The 19,618-nt window shown below is 34.5% G+C and overlaps 1 protein-coding gene across 1 annotated transcript in view; it reads right to left on the reverse strand.

The window, feature by feature from the left end:
- AP3B1 (adaptor related protein complex 3 subunit beta 1) overlaps positions 1-19,618 on the reverse strand; it is a 161,687-nt gene that overhangs the window by 114,934 nt on the left and 27,135 nt on the right. The window contains exons 3-7 of the mRNA XM_029283476.1: positions 17,759-17,833; positions 11,157-11,252; positions 8,566-8,726; positions 8,133-8,199; positions 2,094-2,276 (exon numbers count right to left, since the gene is read on the reverse strand). Of these exons, the coding sequence (XP_029139309.1) occupies positions 2,094-2,276; positions 8,133-8,199; positions 8,566-8,726; positions 11,157-11,252; positions 17,759-17,833 (582 nt within the window). The remainder of the gene's footprint in view (positions 1-2,093; positions 2,277-8,132; positions 8,200-8,565; positions 8,727-11,156; positions 11,253-17,758; positions 17,834-19,618) is intronic.

Raw genomic sequence — 19,618 nt, forward strand, 5'->3', positions numbered from 1 at the left:
TAAAAAGACCCTCAGTTTCAACTTCTTTTGATCTCTTTTAGCTGCATACCACCTCTCGGGGCTCCACACCCCGTCATTGAGGCAGGCCCTTGGGATTGAATTGGGCCACACCTGCGCGAGGGGGGAATCGCGCAGGGCCAGCAGTTCTGTCCTGAGGTACATCCCAGTCAGTCACAAAGTCCAGCAGCAGAAAAGCCCCAAAAAGGGGGGGGGGAAAACAGTCCTCCTAAACGTTAGTCCAGTTTAGTTCAGTTCAGGGGGCTGAGACAGATGGAAAGGTGGGACAGGGAGTGGCAACAACAGATGTCCTTGTCGTTCGTTGTCCTCCTGGCAATGAGGTGGAGTGGTGGGAATGGTGGTGGTGGGAATGGTGGTGGGGTGGTGGTCAAAGAGTGGTCAAAGAGTGGTCAAAGAGGTCATCTATATCAAAAGCGAACAGCCCTCTCTCAACAGAGGGGGAAGGGATATAACATCATCTATCTCCAGTCTATAACACAGTCCTTTCAGCAGTTCCAAGAAGGCTCCACACCTATTTGCACCACTCAGGTGACCCTGACAACACAGATAAACCTCTAAGGAGCCTCAATGACTCTCTGAAAGAATGCAAATACCCAGATGTCTACAAGGAATATAAATCCTTCCATTCTCCACCATCCAGTCAGAGCTGAAGAAGCTACTTGGATGAGAAGCGAAATGTCTTCAAAGAAAAACAAAAAAGTCCAGTTGGCACTTGAAAAAGCACCTTTGAGACAACCATGACCTGGATGACTGAGAATCTCCACAGACATTTAGCTGTGTGAATCCAAATGGCAGGCACACTTCATCCTTGGAATGTTTATCTCAACCCTGGGATAATTACTAAAGAAGAAATTAATGTTTGTATTTACATTCATTGGGAAGGAAGGGATTACAAGAGAATAAGCAGACACACAATGGAGAATACACAGAGAAAGGAATGTGCTAGAGCCAACTGTTTACCTACAGTACTTAGGAGGCACAAGACTTTATTGTGAAACTGATTAGGTCTTATCAATTTCAGTCAGCCAAGTGTTTTAATTAAGTAATTAAGGTCACAGAGCTGAAAATCTTTACAGATACAGTGCATTGGGGAGAAAAGCACTTCCCAAAGAGCATGCTTGTTTAGGGTCTTGTGGGAGGGATGAAATGGATCAGGTACAGGACATACTGTAAATACTGACTGTAATGGCAAACATGACTGAGAGAGAGCCACTGAGAAGATTGTAGACATTGATCTCTGAGAAAGTGTATACACAGGCATTGATTGTAAGATTACTTTTTCATCATAGTTGTAACTGAAAGCTATCACTGCCTGAGGCTAAATGAAGACTACTAGTAGATGCAATTATTGTTGCCCAAAGGGGGCATACCAGTTACTGAAAGCAAAAAATTCACGTACTATTGCTATACAGAAATATTTAGCTTTGGAAGTGCAAACAGCACTTCCACTGGGACCACAAGCAAGCCAATATGCAATAAAGGGTCTATGACAATTTGCCAAGGTCAACTTGCCACAGCCAATTCGCCACAGGACAAAAGTTACACTAATATTATAGAAATGTTAGAATAGAATCATTAAAGAAAGGGTGCAAAAGGAGGGACAGAATGAAATGTGAATGACAAAAATTAAAATATTTTTTTTATTTATTTTAAATAATTAAATAGGATTGTTAAATTGTCTGCAGGAGTTGTCCCGTGGCGAGTTGTCCCATGGCGAACTGGCCACGGTGAGTTGACTGCGGTGAGTTGGCCGTGGCAAGTTAGCTGCAGCAAGCTGGCTGTGGCAAGTTGTCCCATTCCTTGCAGGCAAAGGATGCAACATGTTTGTAGAGACTCTGAGCGTTCTTTTATCACTATTTTATAGAAAGTGTTGAATACATACACACTCTGTGTGTGTGTAGTATATGTGTGTATATATCTACACACACACACACATATACACACACTCTGTATGTGTGTGTATATATACACATTACTACTTTGATATAAATTATTAGTGCCCAGAACTGAAAATATATTTGAAATCCTGCTTTTAACAACACAGAGCTATTCAAGAAAGTTTTTAAATGACTTACCTCTTTGCAAGGGCTCACAAACTGTGTTCGTGCATACCGAGTCAGCATGTGAATAATAACAACCTGTCCCCATTCTTCTACATCAATTAGTAGATTACAGAGCTTTCGGTAGTTCTTGTGAATCAGATCTATTCTGTCAGGACATACTTCTTCAAATGCCATCACAACACTCCCTGCCACAAGCTAGAGAAAAATAATTTAAACACATAAAGGGTCAGTAATTTTGACTAAGAACCTTATTCTAAATTTAAACATGACAGGCTCTAAGGGATAAGTGAATTATCAAGAAGCAGGAGAGAAAATGATACTGAAGAGGTTAGACTAGCTCTCAGCTCACATGTAATTGCAGAATTACATTTTGTACCTTTGGTATTACCCATGTCTTAAAAATCGGATTTTTTTCCAGAAAGTGCAGCAAAACCAGAGGCTTTGGAAACTGTCAAGACCAAAAAGGTGTTAAAGCTAGATTCTTCATCTCTACACAGATTACAGTAGAGAGTAATATAGGGAGAGGGTTGGACTAGAAGACCTCCAAGGTCCCTTCCAACATCATCATCGTCATCATCATTGTATTACATGATTCCACCATTTATCAGTTTCTATAGTTCTTCCAAATAACTGTTGGCATGTAGAAGTCTGCCTTAATTTTTGCTAGCTTTCAAGTTCAAATAACAGTATATATAAAGCCTGCCAAAATTTTGAGACACAAATCATAACTTTTTTAAAAACTGCTTTTTATTACTATAGTTACTTATAACTTCACGTATCTTATCTGCTAAAGCTTTTGTTTTTCAATGAAAAGAGTTGCTAACATTACAAAACTCTCAAACTTGACCAGTAGAGATTTATCAAATCTAAATTATATTATTATTATTATTTATTAAATTTATATCCCACCCTTCTCCTTGCGGACTCAGGGCGGCTGACAATCGATTAAAATACACAAATAACAATTACAGAATTAAAATTAATTAAGAAGAAATATTTAAATATAGTCTAATTAAAATATGATTAAAACCCCTCTAAAAATTGCCCTAGGCCAGTCCCGCTTGTTGGAATAGCCATGTCTTAAGGGCGCGGCGGAAGGAAGTCAACCTAATTCCTTTTTTTTAATAGGGTGACCCATTTAATTGGCATAGAGAATGTGGTGTACCTACTTCATTCAGTGAAGTTTCTGATGATATTTTAGTAGGGAAGATGACAAAAAGTGAGGTACATTATGTCACCTTTAGATGGCTAGAGAACTGATTAAACAATTGTATGAAATGTTAATGGTTCTATGCTAAGATGAAAGAAAGTTTCAAATGGTGGACCACAGGGTTCTATTCTAGAGCTGTCTAATATAGTCAAAACTGATTTGGAAGAGAGGTCAGGAAATATGACCATCACGTATCACCATCACATTTTCACTCTGCATAAAGATGAGGGAATAGCAAACACTTAAAGGGCATATCAATCAATCAAGAGGACTTTGACAGTCTAGAAAAATGGGCAGAAATTAGCAAAATAAAATTTCGAAAAGAAAAATGTGAAATATTTTTGTTAGGAAAGGAAAAATTAAAGGCATAAATATAAGGTGAAGGTTGGGGCAACCATACACATTAGTCACCAGAATGAAAACTTCTTTATTTCAGTCAATAACCAACATAAAATAATAGCGAAATAAAAATACTAGATCAGTCACTAAAACAAAATCCCCTACTATGCTAAGATGCAAGTATTTGTTTCAGTGTTAGACCCTTTCACATCCAACTTAGAAACAAGACTAATTCCTTTGTTATAAGCTAGCTTTACTACTAGGGTAGTACTGAAAAAGCCCCTTTTCCCTGGCCAGCTCAGAAGCAAACAGAAATCACAGCAGGGGAATCAAAGTTGCTGTTTCCTTCCCAGTCTAGCTTGCACCTATGTGAATTTTTTTTACCTATACAGTAGTTTATCAGGACAATCAATAAATGTAAAGCTGAGCCTAGAGAGCATCTTCCCAAATAATTTGCAGCATACCACTTTGTGCTATGTAAACCACTCATTTTTTTCTTTTCTTTTTTCTTTCTTTTCTTTTTTGCTGTACTAATTATTTGCAAGGAACCTTTCAATGTTCCACAATATTTAAAATTCAAAAACAATTGCAAATACCATGTCCTGCCTCTATTAACTGTTAGTTAGAATATAACATAATGACTTGTCACTGTGCATTACCTATTATCTTTTCCTTAACTGCTGTAATTGAATTTTGTTTTGTTTCAAACAACATGTTATGCAAAACAGATAACCTGACAAGGCTTCTATATGAAACAACTGATATATATGCAGTTAAGCATGCATGTGAAGGTTTCTAGCTGCAAATTAATGTCACATTGTAGCAGAGAACTAGGAATCCACATTTCAACCTCTAAAATTTCCCCAATGATTTAAAATAAGCAATTAAATAGAAATACAATTTACTGAAATGGTACTTTCAGAAAAAATATTAAATACAATGATATTCATGTTACAGGTTTTCCCTATTTTTCATTGACATCAGCTTTATTAATATGCACCTATTACTACAACTGAAAGAAAACAGCTCAGAATATAGTTCTGCTATTATGCTAAACAAGTTCCAAATCCTGTGGGGATTGTATAAATTACCAATAACTGTAAACGTGACGTTGCATTTATTGTCTTCAGTCTTGCTCTATACTGGAACCTGCTAGTCCCAGCATGTATAGAACTCATTCCATAAAAAGCAGAATTGATTATTTGTAAAGAACTAAAGAAAATGCAGTATACTTACATTTATTTTCTATCACATCATTTGTAAAGGGGAGATTTCATTTTTAAAAATTTATTCTACCTTTTTTGTTTCTTTCCCAAATGTTCTTAATATTTCTTATCTTGACTGGCTTTATCAGTAATGCTACTATTAGGATTAGTACCAGATATAAAGATAAATTAAACATTTTACATAAAATAACAAATCTTAAATACAAAGGATTGCATTCTTCCATTTGTTTTCACACACAGTATTAAAGATAGTCAATACTTTTTAAATCTTATTCCTTATAAGTGACACTTCTTATTTCTTTGCTGAAAATATGAATTCTATAAAATTGTTCATGAAATTGACAAGATGTTTACTGAATTAAATATAAACTTTTAAATTCGTAATTAACATACAAAGTATAGTATTTTCAAGGAAACTATTAAATAACCTATGAAGATGAACACAATGGGACATCATTCTGGTCAGATTTCTACAAATTTGTACAGGAGATTGCTCAGTATGCCATAAAAATAATATTTAATTTTAAATTATCCTCTTAAAATATAAATAAAAAAGTTTATAAAGATATCATTGACAAGCAAGAGTAAAATTAGAAATTAGCTTTACTAGATGGGAAAATATAAATCATTCCTACAAAACTAGCAATGAGCTCATCAAATTCAAATACAGTTTCCCATTAAGGTTTTTTTATATATTAAAGCAATACACATGGTTCATTTGTCTTTCACTGGTTGCCATGTTTTTCTGTGCTGTTGCTATGAACTTCAGCCATTATCTGCGCTCCAAGGTAAACTACATGAACCATCAACAAAAGTGACACCCAATCTATGGAGTTCATATTTTCTCCAGATTATCTATGCTAGTTGACAAGCTGGTAATGAAAAAAATCACACTAAGCAAATGGTTCTCTAATAACAATAAATTTTCTATAAAATTATGAAGGGTACAAAATGTTTCCTTGCATCTATTTTGTCATGAATTCTAATTAATGCTGCAAAAACCTGAGAGTGCTGGGTCATCACAAGAAGTATATCAAGGCTTGATTGATACTATGGGGCAAGTTGGCCTACACTGCCAACATTTCCTTCTTTTAAATTAATGGCCATCCCACCTACCCTAATCATATAGCTCAAATTATATTCCTCTTCTTATTTCAATTTTCTGAAAGCATGGAGGCTGGTAAAGATCAGTCATTTATCTTCTAATAGCTGGATAATAGATCTATCACAATATAGTATCTGCAGAAATTCAGGTATTACATTCCCCCATCCACGTAAATCTTTTACAAACATTGAATCAGTATCTTTAGAAGACACTAGATTATTCATATATCCGTAATCAAAGCATTACATTTTACACATTATCTCTTGCATATTTGTTAAAAATGTTAAGGAATACATCTGACTTTGCTCTATTTTCCCAAAAACTATACTGTACCTTAGAATACATCAGTAATTTTAATTTAAAAAACTATTAACAGTAATAGTAATAAAGTAAACACACGTTTGACCTGAAAATTATTAGACTTCCCGGGAGTAAGCTGCTACAGATAATCCTATTTAGTCTTCAGAGAGTACATGGACAGACACTTTATTTTAAACGAAATATATATTTAAATCCACAGCTGCAGACCCATAAAGGCCAATAAGCATCAAGGAAGCTATATCTGTGGCTGTCTGACTTGATTGTTTGCAGAAGTTTTCTTGCCTGACTAGGTAACATCATCACATTGTTGGAGCACTGATGATGTTACCTAATTGGGTAATGAAATATCTGCAAGAAAGGAACCAAACTCTAAGAGTGCCAAGGACTCCATAGTTCAATCCTGAACTTCATATTGTTTCTTCTATTGGAGGCTATATCCACTATGACATACAGGTAGACCTCTACACACAACCGCAATTGTGCCCAAAATTTCCTTTGCTAATCCAGGCAGTAGTTAAGGAGTCATGCCCCATTTTACAACCTTCTTTGCCATAGTTGTTAAGCAAATCACTACAGTTAAGTGAATCATGCAGTCGTTAAGTGAATTTGGCTCCCTGCATTGACCTTGCTTGTCAGAAGTTTCCTAAGGAAGGTTACAAATGGCAATCCCAGAACCTCAGAAGTCTGCAACCATTGTAAATACATGCTGGTAGCCAAACACCCAAAGTCTGATCACGTGACTGTGGGGATGCAGTAACAGTCATAAATGTGAGAACTGCTCATAAGTCACTTTTTCCAGTGCCACTGTAACTTTGAATAGTCATTTTTGTGTCTAAAGATTAAATATTCTTCCTACAAAATGTAAATATGCCTAGAATGCTCTTTATGATTTTTTTCTATATACTGTCTCAGGACAACTAAGAGATACAAAATGGTTTAAAATGGATAAAATAACAACTAATCAATTTGTATGGAATGCAATATACATCTAAAAGCCAGGATTACTTCAACCTTAGTAAAGAAGAACTAAATAATTTGTATTCTGATGATATCTGCCAGTGATAATCATGCCTTCATAATTAAAGTATAATTATGAGAATTTTCCAAGGAAGAGGGTATCATTGAAGGCTATTAACAAGGACTGGTCTATCCTAGCTAGTTCCTGAAACCATGCTGCTGAATATAATCTATAAAACCTTAATAAAGGAATTACATAATTGACAATATCCACGATAATCTAAAAAAAACTATCTTAAAAATGACCTCTAAGCAATTTTGGACAGATCTCTTCTTCAGAGCCTTCAATCTGTAATGTGTTTAGGATCCAGTCATTCAGAGGAGGTTTATAATAGTATGGTTATTTTATTTTGTTAGCTTTATGGCTTTTATAAAGATATTGTAAGTCAATAGGATTCCGTGTGTATTCAAAGGCAGGATGTAAATAAATAAATATAAACACACATACATAAATAAATAAATAATAACTGAAGTGGTAGCGGGGAAAGGATTTAGATATTCACTAATTCATATTGCATACATTTAATTTTTAAATTTCATTTCTTCATTTCAGACTTTCTAGAACACAGTGGGAAATGAGAAGAAATTATTGAGATATCAGCAACCAGCATATCTGCTCACAATGTCAATTTTTTTCACAATAAAGTAGCACTTCTAGTTCACTGTAGCATTAATTTTTTTATTTTATTAGAATTTTGTCCCACCTTTATTACTGCATCAGTGGCTACATTTAAATGTACATCCTGATGAGATTTATGCTTTAAATTGCTTAACATAGATAAAAATATCACAATTCTAAATCCATTATAAAGCTGCTAATTTTTATTACTTACTGTGCTTTTGTCTTTCAAAAGCTTCTCTATTACTTCGATTAACATTTCTTTTTGTTCTGGATCAAGACTAGAAATTTAACATAAAAAATGTTAGCAGATATTTGTCAGGTTTGGGATAAATGTATATTCTAAGTGGACAAAAAGAAACAAGTGTGATGGATTTCATTCTGAGTTATAATATGGATATATGTCTATTGGACAAGGAAAAAGAGAAAATTAAAGAAATTTTATCAGAGCCTTTTCAGCTGCTCAGTAAAATTGAACTTGTCATATACAAAGCATATACTGTTTTCCATCTATTTTGAAACAGAACAATCAAAATAATTTTGTTGATTTTTATCTCCATTAGCAGATGGTTCTTATAAACTTTATTAAACTTCATTATGCTATATATTAAAAACATTTCTTACATTAATGGTTAGAGAAAACTTACCTGTAAAGTTTCTGAATTGCATGGGCAGCATTTTTTCTCACATAAGGTGATAAATCAGCTGATGCTTCTTTGATAGCAAGCATCATAATTGGAACAATAATTGGCACTCTGATACTTGATAGCACTCGCAGAGCACTTGCACGGATCAACTGATTATGATCCTAAAATAAAAATAAAATACAAATAATCTTTAAATAAACGCCACTTATTAAAGGCATATTTATTTTTGTTTTTTCCAACTTTTTTATCCTTATTTTATGACACAGTTCTACAAAAGAATAAAAAAGAATAATCTAGTCCAGCCACTATATTTATTAGATACAAAACTATCAAAACTTGTTTGAACTTTTAAATTCTCTATTAAATAATTAAAACTAAGGTGGATACAACTGCCCATATTTAGATTATCTAGTAAAATACGCTTAGAATCATAATTTATTGTGCTTTCTCTATTAAATCCTTTTAAGAAAAATGAGAACTTCAAATTGTTGAGCAAATTCAATGATTTGTAATGACAATTTTTCTTTGAATTAGAAATACTAAAAAATTATTTTTATGAACTGTTATAGAATTTGGTATAAAGTGAGTGACTATATAATGTAGAATAGAATAGAATAGAATAGAATAGAATAGAATAGGTTTATTTGGCCAAGTGTGATTAGAAACACAAGGAATTTGTTTCCAGTGCAAAAGTTCTCAATGTACATACAAAACAACAAAATAATGATGATACCACTAAGAGAAGGTAATAGAAAAAATGAGAAGGATAATGGTAACATGGCCATAGTACATGGGTAAATATATGTAGACATAAGACAGTACTACCGGAATCAGATGTTCAACAGAGTGATGGCATGAGGGACAAAACTGTCTCTGTGTCTAATTGTTTTGGCATGCAATGTCCTATAGCGGCGTCCCCTGGGGAAGAGTTGAAATAGTTTGTGTCCAAGATGTGAGGGATCTGTAGATATTTTCTCAGCCCTCTTTCTGACCCATGCAGTATGCACGTCTTCAATGGAAGGTAGGCTGGTTGCAAGTCCTAACTATCCGTTGAAGTCTGTACCTTTCCTGTTTGGTTGTTATACCAAATCAGACAGTTATAGAAGTACAAACAACAGACTCAATAATTCCTCTGTAGAATTGTAGCAACATCTCCAGGGGCAGTCCAAACTTTTTGAGTTGATGCAGGAACAACATTCTTTGTTGTGCCTTTTTAATGATGGTTCTAATGTTAGATATCTATTTCAAATCCTGGAACCCAAAAACTTGAAGGACTCTACTGTTGTTAGTGTTGTCTAATACAGTAAGAAATGATAGAATAGGACGGCTCCTTCTAAAATCCACTCTCATCTCTACAGTTTTAAGCGTATTCAGCTCCAGATTGTTCTGGCTCCACTACAGGGTCAGTTGTTCAACCTCCCGAATATATTGTATGCAGACTCATCACCGTCTTGAATGAAACCAATGACTGTTGTATCATCTGCAAACTTTAGTACTTTAACAGATGGATCCTTATAGATGCACTCATTGGTACTGAGAGAAAAGAATAATGGAAAGAGCACACAGCCCAGGGGGGTGGCACTTATGCTAATAGTTTGGGTATTCAATGTGACTTTACCTAGCTTTATCTGCTGCTTTTTATCTGTCAGAAATCTTATAATCCACCTTTTAAGTATGGACAGGCACAGATAGCTGATAGATAAATAAAATAATTCTGTGAGATGTCACCACAATCTGCATTACAGATGAATAGACAGGCTATAAGTCCAGAAAATACACCATAACAATTAAAAATAACCTGATAGATTTCTGCAGCTATTTTTAAATTTGCAATTCCTATAAACAGCAGTACCTTTCCCCAAGATTGTGCAACTGCCTTTCACACACCTGCTATATATAAAATGTCTGAAAAATGTCATTGCATTTTATTCCTCTATCAATGTCTTTACATTCTTTTTAGAATTCCACACATTCTATTTGACACAGTTCAAATAGAATAATGTTTAAGCAGGAGCAGTTATATAATATATAACATGTGTAATATTACAATTTATTTCAGTAGTTAATATCAAAGAGAGCATAAGGCTCCAATACTCTAAAGTTGTTACCAGGAATTTGGTTAAAACAACGTTATTCATTCCAGTTTTCTATAAATATCATATTCCCAAACCTTCAAGTTTTTAACTCAATTAGAGAAATACCAGGCTTGATGTCCGTGGAGGACAACCTATTACATCCAATCAGATTGGATTCAACCATGGTGACTGCCATTAAAAAACCACTGAACAAATTATCTTCCCTGTTAACTTTAAGTACAAGTCTGTAACTTTTTCTAGAGGAGTGAGAAAATCCTACCGAGCAGATTTGAGATGCCTGCAAGAAGCTGAAAGAGAAGAAAACTTCAGATATATAAATAGAAAACCACATCTGTAAAATTGGATTTAACCACTTTCAACTTTTGAAATGGCACTTTTTATAAGCAACAAAGCAGATTTAACTTCAGAAATAAAATGGTATACTTGTGGGTTTTGTCTGTTAAAAATCAGTTACAACTTTATAAAAAAAAATATTTCTAATTTAATTTTACTCACTTTCAGAGCACGCTGAAAGGTGCTAATTGACAGGAGTGCCAGATCCTGTTGCTCTTCTGCATAACGCATCAAATAGACATATACAAGTTTTTTAATCTGAAAAACAAAAACAGTTCATTTGGACATATTAAAATTTAATATCATCCACAAGTACATCCATATGGTTGTTTAAGATTGCTGCATTATGGACATTTTAGATTCCCTGCGTCATGATATGCTTCCATTTTATAATCAGGGTTTCTAAACAGGTAAATCACTGAAATTCTACAGTTTACAAACATTACTGTTTAGTTAACTTCTAAATAAAGCCCATATAGGTTTAAATGAACAAAAAATATTTTCAATTTTAAATAGACCATAAGGAGTTGTAAAAAAAACTGTAAAAAAAAACTAAGTACAGTTGTGCTATAATTATTGTCACTATCTGAAGAAATATTTTTCTGCCTGTTCTGCCATAAAGCAACATATTAAATCACAGAAGGTTACAAGGCTTTAAATTATTTGTTATTCTACTACGAACAAGCAGCAATCAACACTGACAACAAGAGGCCTGTATAGTAAATGACTGCAGGTGTGCAGAGAAAGCCTCCGTTCCTTGAAACCACTTGGAGATCAGAGGCAGGAGAACTTCAGTTTCGTGACTGCACCGTTCTTTCATCATTTACTTTCGTTCAATGTTACAGCACTCCTCCCTTTAAAACTAATAATAACAGAGCCACATTAGCGTTGAGCAACACAGGCAGATCTGTTTAATTAGTTTATCAATACAAGTATATCAAACTTCATGAGTTATTGACTAAACCTTTTGTTATTTCTGCTCTAAACCACCAATTATATTTCGAGGTCACTTTCTGCATTTTTTAATGTGAAGCCTAACATTAAGTGTAGGGCAATTCGCAGTTTATAAAAATTAATTTGATTAAACTAAATGTCCTTGACTAGCTTTGAAATCCTTGTCCCACCACATGGTCTGTAACTGGATCTTTTTCTAGAAATGTGATGGTCGGGGGGGGGGGAAGAGGAGAAAATCCAATGACAAAAACACATTTTCTTCTTTTCTCCCTTTTCAAATACTTTTCTTTACCTTTCAGGTTTTTTTAAAAAAAAAAAAACCCCTGAAAAAAGAAGTATGAAATATTTCTCAATATTTTTATTTAAAATTATATATAAAAGTAAATAACAAGAATCATGACTCATGTTTAAAAGTAGACCAAATAGTATGAAACGAATAAAGAAGCCTACATCAATACTAGCAAACTTTTAATTTCCAGAAATCCAGAGAATGATAAAATAACATAAAAGATTAAACCTAAGAAGAACAGCTAGGTAGAAATAAATTTTAAAATATTCTTACAACAAATAGATTGTAAATGTATGGCAGATATAGGATGCTAATTTTAACTGTTACAATACACTTACCTCATAGGTTTCAAGCACTAATGCAGGTTTAGATCTCTGATTTATGTACCTTAATGCCTATTAAAATCTACAGAAAACCACACTACTCTGAGAATTCAAAAGTAACATGCATTGAAGATTGTCAGAGGAAACATATTTCAATATTCCATTCATATGTTGTTGGAATGTATACAGTCCAGCAATGTGTATTTTATGTGAAATTGTTCATAATACAGCCTGGTTTCTTTCACAAAGATACTTTAGTTATATTGTTTGCTTAAACTAAATATTCTAAGCGGTCCAGAGTTGCTGAGAGGTGAGATGGGTGGCAAATCAAATCAATCAATCAATCAATCAGTAAATAAATAAATAAATAAATAATGTATTTTTATAGTCTAACTTCAGACTGACGTGTTCTTAGCATTAACTTCTATAACCCAGCATGGAAGAGATTATTGCTGGCTCTGTGTTCACAACACAGCTGTACAATACTTTGTGCTTAGTACATAATATGTGGTTTCATAAATCATGATAATACCATGCTAACACATTAACATATTCCATTAATTATTACAAGCAAGATGTGATATAGTGTTTGTAGCAGGCAATAAAGCTTTGCTTTAGTATCTTTCAAAACGTAGGCAAACATTTCTGCCCTGGATCAGAATTAGTTTAACTAATGTTGATGTGAGGGTACATTAACTCCTCCCTAAAATGAAATATGAATATATTGGAGGATTTTTATTTGGGGTATTAAGCTTTCATGTTGGCTGGCTCAAATTTCCCAGTACAGATATAAAGGAAGCTGGTTGGCAGTCAAAAGAGGAAATAATTCTCTCTTAGGAAGAACCGTATGGTTCTTCCAACATGAAATATTCTCACCTTAGTGAATTATTGTTTCTTCATTATTCAATTTAGATGTTCCTATTAACATTAAATGGTTTATTAAAATATATCTATAATATTTGTCTGAAATAATTTGTTGTTCCTAATCCCATATTCTTAAAAAGAGCTACTTCCTTCAATGCCTCAGTTTCTAAACATTAACAATTCTAAAGAATTGTTCTAATAAAAACCTACAATGACACCTTTCAGGTAAATGTGATATCATGTTATAAAGATTATGAAGGATTATCTTTGGATATGCAGTCTGTATAAAAAACCCACTACATCTCTTACCTCATAAATTCCTAGTCCTATTACTAGAAGCCAATCTCATAATACCTAGTACATTGTCAATAATAAGATATACAATAAGGTACAACAGACTACATTCCTCTTAATGATGATAGAGAGAGAGAGAAAGAGAGAGCTAGCTGCAAGTAGCTCCGTGCAGTATTTCCCATTGGTTTTAAAGTAGCTGATATGTAAGGTTAAGCTAGGGATCATAAATCCATAGCCCATAGGCCACCTGTGGGCCCTGAACTACTTTTCTGCACCTCCTATCAAATCATCCCACTGAAAGTGCTTCCATTGATTTTTCATGGAAAATAAAACCATGAAGGCATGTAAGCTTTAGGAAACTGTAGCGAACTAACCCCCCACCATGCCCAAAGCACTCCATTTTACTCGCCTGCGTGACTTTAATTAGTTTGACATCTGTTGGGACACAAACTCTACTATGCATGATTCTTCCAGAAAACTAAAGCTGAATGTAGTTGCAGGATCCAATCTGGGTCAGTCACTGGGACCATCTAGCTAGAGAGAAGTCCCTAAGAATGGGCTCCAGCATGAGTCCGAAAGCTCAGAAGACAAAACCTCTGGTCCCAGATGGGATCCTGCAATATTATCCTGGGACTTATATATTCGCCTTCATTCATGAACATAGTTGAGCATGTATCATGAAATCAGAGTTAGAAATGATGAACAGAATTCCACAGAAGGAGAATGCAATGGGGAAAGGAACGCATTATCAGTGGAGTTCCTGAAAAGGACATGTTGAAGTATACACAGTGCAGACAAATAGCAAGGATTGCAGAAGAAGCAAACATGACCACACAAAATTCTTAGTAAAGATCCGAATAGAAAAAAATATATCCGTAAATTGATGGAAAGAGGTATATATCACCAAGGAAAACTACAGAAATTTTCCAGAATTGTAGAAAAGGTAATTGGGAAGGTAAACTCAGGATGACTTGAGGCAAAAGATACTAGGAAAAACAAATGTGATAATACAGCCCCTGGTCAGAAAATACCCATTCCTACATTATAAGAACACATTTAAGAGTAGTAACCATAAAAGCATTATAACATGAATACTCTCTTGATATTAAGGAAGGGTTGGACAGAGATTAATACCAAAGTCTGTGGATCCGAAGGAGATGGTCAATACAGATCAATCACTGTGTCTGGATCAAGAAAGAGATGGTCCAACTAATCAGGCTCCAAAATCCCATTAGAAAAGTGTGTAAAGATCTGATCACTTGATCACTGGAGTTTAGAGCAGCTGATAGGGGCTTGGAAGCATATCTTGGAGTTCAATAAAGTAAACATGAGTAAATTCAGAACAAAGATAAGGAGAACTATCTGGCTGAGATGTTAATAAGAAAAGGAGCTCAAGATGATGGGAGATATTAAATTATTTTAGTGATGAGAAATGATCGACTTCATACAACAGACTTCATTTTAATTATTAGGTATACTTAATTTAAAAAGGATTCATGCAAATATTATGTACTATGAAGAATGAATAAACTGAGCTAAGTGAGGATATTATATCTTCAAAAAGATAGAAAAATGTGGGTTAGACAGCATCACCAGCAGATGGATTCGTAGCTGGCTGACTGGCCGTCCTCAGCGTGTGGTCCTCAATGGAACTGCATCTACATGGAGGGAAGTGTGTAGTGGGGTGCCCCAGGGCTCTGTTCTGGGCCCAGTGCACTTCAACATCTTCATCAACGATTTGGATGAGGGGATAGATGGGAACTCATCAAATTTGCAGACGACACCAAGGTAGCAGGTATAGCCAACCCTCCAGAAGATAGGTTTAAGATACAGAAGGATCTTGACAGACTTGAACATTGGGCGCTATCTAACGAAATGAAATTCAATGGTGAAAAAAGTAAGGTTCTACATTTAGGCAAGAAAAATCAAATGCACAGATATAGTATAGGTGGTACCTTGCTCAATAGTAGCAACTGTGAGAGGGATCTTGGAGTCCTAGTGGACAATCACTTAAATATAAGGCAGCAGTGTGCTGCAGCTGCCAAAAAAGCCAACACAATGCTAGGCTGCATTAACAGAGGGATAGAATCAAGATCACGTGAGGTGTTGATACCACTTTACAATGTTTTGGTAAGGCCACACTTGGAATACTGTATCCATTTTTGGTCACCACGATGTAAAAAAGATGTTGTCTAGAAAGAGTACAGAGAAGAAGAACAAAGATGATCAGGGGACTGGACGCTAAAACATATAAGGAATGGTTGCTGGAATTGTGTATGTCTAGTTTAATGAAGAGAAGGACGAAGGGTGACATGATAGTAGTGTTCCAATATCTCAGGGGCTGCCATAAAGAAGAGGGAGTTGAGCTATTCTCCAAAGCACCTGAAGGCAGGACAAGAAGCAATGGATGGAAACTAACCAAAGAGAGAAGCAACCAAGAACTAAGGAGAAACTTCCTGACAGTTAAACTTCCTGACAGTTAGATAGTTAGACAGTTAGAACAATTAATCAGTGGAACAACCTGCCTCCAGAAGCTGTGAATGCTCCAACACTTGAAGTTTTTAATGAGAGACTGGACAGCCTGAGCAGGGGGTTGGACTAGATGACTTCCAAGGTGCCTTCTAACTTTATTATTGTTGTTGTTGCTGTTGTTGTTGTTGTTACTACTTTGGGAAATGTATCAACATAATTCAGAGCTTTTATTTGAAATGTTTCAATTACTGTAGAATATGAGAAATAAATGCAAACTAACAAAATATGAGAAAAACAGATACCAGATAAACCATAAAAACATATAAATCATTAATTTATGCATTCAATTTAAGCCTTCTGCTTCTACTGTGACAAATATACTTATGAGTAATTACAGTATTATGAGATCCAGTTTAGTATGGTGGTTAAGGCATTAGACTAGAAACTGGGAGACCAAATGTCCTAGTCTCAATGTTAGACATGAAGCCAACTGGGCCAGTTGGGCCAGTCATTCTCTCTCAGCCTTAGGAAGGAGGTAAAGCAAACCACTTCTGTAATTTTGCCAAGAAAACTTCAGGGACTTGTACAGGCAGTTGCCAAGAGTCAACACTGAAAAAAAAGGTGTGCACAGGCATACACATACACAAATTACTGCACTGCATTTGCCCCGATCCTCCTAGAAGGACTCAGGCTTCTGGTTCAATAATTAACTTATCATTATTTCATCAGTAATGGGCAAAACTAACCTAGCCAGAGGTAACCTGGTAGGGGCAGAAATATTTGTATCAAAGAATATTAATAGGGACAGATGCTTTGCCAAACAATAAATACGTACAGAATCATGCCAAATATTAGCAATTAATAAGGCCAGAGCTGTCCTTAACATTTACAGTTTAGCAAAGGCAACAACTAACTGACAGGAATTACTATTAAAAGTAAAGTCATCCCCAATAAATACACTGAACAAGGTCAACAGACAGGAATAACTAGACCTATTAGGACCTATAAAAAAAGGCCTTACCATGATTTAAAAATATCACATGTTCATATCATAGAAGATTCATTACTTTTTCTACACCTATTTCACTGGAATATTACAATAATTACTGTACAGGTAGTCCTTGACTTACAATTTGCTTAGTGACTGTTTGAAGTTACAGTGGCACTGAAAAAAGTGACATAATCATTCTTCATACTTATAACTATTGCAGCATCCCCATAGTCACATGATAAAAATTTGGACACTTGGCAACTGACTCACATTTATGACGGTTGCTGTGTCCCAGGATCATGTGATCACCTTTTGCAATCTTCTGACAAGCAAAGTCAATGGGGAAGCCAGATTCACTTAATAACTGTGTTACTAACTTAACAAAGCAGTGATTCACTTAACAACTGTGGCAAGAAAGGTCATAAAATGGGGCAAATTCATTTAACAATTGTCTTGCTTAGCAACCAAAATTGTGGTCGTAAGTTGAGGACTATCTGTAATTACCTCTAATTAAAAAGACTTAGAAATTTTAAAAGATGCTCTTGGAAGTAAAAGAACAAGTGTTTTGTCACCGCACCTCAATACTTTTATTTGCTACATTCTTCACTACCGCAGGAAACAACTCTGATGCATTTTTTCCTCTGGCAACCATCTTAAAAGAAAAAGAAAAAAATCCTTTAATATAACATGCTACTTTAAAATACAGCCAATAATTTAATATATATATATATTAATAGTATATTTCAATTTTCAAACGTTCCTTCAACTCTGAAGTAAGTTTCTCCTTTGATAGCATAATGTCTTAAAAGGAAATAATAAATTATACAATTTTTCAAAGAAATTTCAATTAATTTAAAACAGGTAAATAGGTAAGTTACTTTAATTTGTTCAAAATAATCTAGAATACCAATTTTGCTGGAAATTCTGATTTAAGAAGAGATAAGATTGAAGCCAAACTGTTACCAGACTCCACAAATAATACTTATAGCATAATAAAATGGCAATATTTAATATTACTTTTTAAAGTAATACATTATTTAAATGGCAATAATTATAGCATACTATGAAAGAATATATTTGGAATCTTTTTAAAATCTATTTGGTCTCATAATGTTGCCCAGAATCAGTTCTTCTGAGATGAACTTGAAAAATAAATAAAAATCATGATCACTGTAATTTCAATAAAAATTGAATATTTTTTTTTTAAATCCTTAACCTCACTAGAACGTTCTCCTTTATATTAAAAAAGAGTTGGGTGCTGAATAAACATAAACTGGATATAGAAGTGAATGACATTAAGCTTGGTCATAGAGAGAGAATGAAATAAGCATTGACTCACAGAACTAATACATGAAATACAACTAACGGGTCTAAAGAAATGGAAAGCATTTAAAAAGTTGTGGTTGGAAGGATTAAGGAGAATCTTAAAAAGAGGTAAGAATTTTAAAGAACAAAGGGAATGCATGAATTGGTGTACAGATATGGTGGAAATAAGGATGGTTTTTAAGGATAAAAGGGTATCAAAATGACTAGAGAATAGTGTTGCCATTAATTAGATTTTAAGTATGTCCTTTTTATTTTCTTATCTCATCACTTTATTTTCTTCAGCTAATTGTTTCTTTTCTGTGTTTTGCACAATGTTGTATAATCAATATGTACCTACTTATGTATAATTTTAAAACAACATTTTTAATCCATTTTAGCACTCAGGTTTTGCAAACTGCTTGTAAGTTTGTTTATTTGTTTCTGACCTCTGGTCATGTATTTTTACTCAAAATATACATCAGCTTTTCCAAACATTGGCATAAACAACATGTGGACTTGAACTTCAGACACTGTAAACCATAGGGAGTCTGAATGGAAAAATAAGAATGCAAAAAAATACCTGCCACAATTTCCTAACCAGCATCTAGAGGAGGATGCCAAGACAGAGGAAACGTAACCTATGTATTTGTGATTCTTCAGATCATATTTAACAAAATATACAACAGTCCAGTTTGGATCCAAATATGGACTCCTGTGAACAGAAAAGCTCTTTTCATTTAGATTCGTTTAGAATCACTCATTTTCAATTCTCCTGAAACTCTCTTAGAAAGTTCTTCAAAACAATAAAGTAGGGAAAAGAAAACTGATAAAAAATACCAAACTGATCTGATGCTGTAAAAATTGGCATGCTCTTGGGTTCTGCCACTTAAACTACACTATCTATTGGGATCTTGGAAGCAAGCGTTCTCTACAGCAACCACTGCCCTCTATAATGAGGTATCCCCCCCAAAAAGAATTCCAACAGAACCCACCCTGCTGGTATTTCAAATGGCTCTGAAGACCTGGCTCTTCAATCAGTCATTGGGCCAGGGTGAATGAAATCCCCTTTAGATTCTGTGGGTTGTTTTCCTTTGTTCTCTTTGGTTTTGCCATCTTACTCTTTATTTTTGGT

This window comes from Protobothrops mucrosquamatus, unplaced genomic scaffold (genome assembly GCF_001527695.2).
Source record: "Protobothrops mucrosquamatus isolate PMUCROS unplaced genomic scaffold, P.Mucros_1.0 scaffold107, whole genome shotgun sequence".
Classification (NCBI taxonomy): Eukaryota; Metazoa; Chordata; class Lepidosauria; order Squamata; family Viperidae; genus Protobothrops; species Protobothrops mucrosquamatus.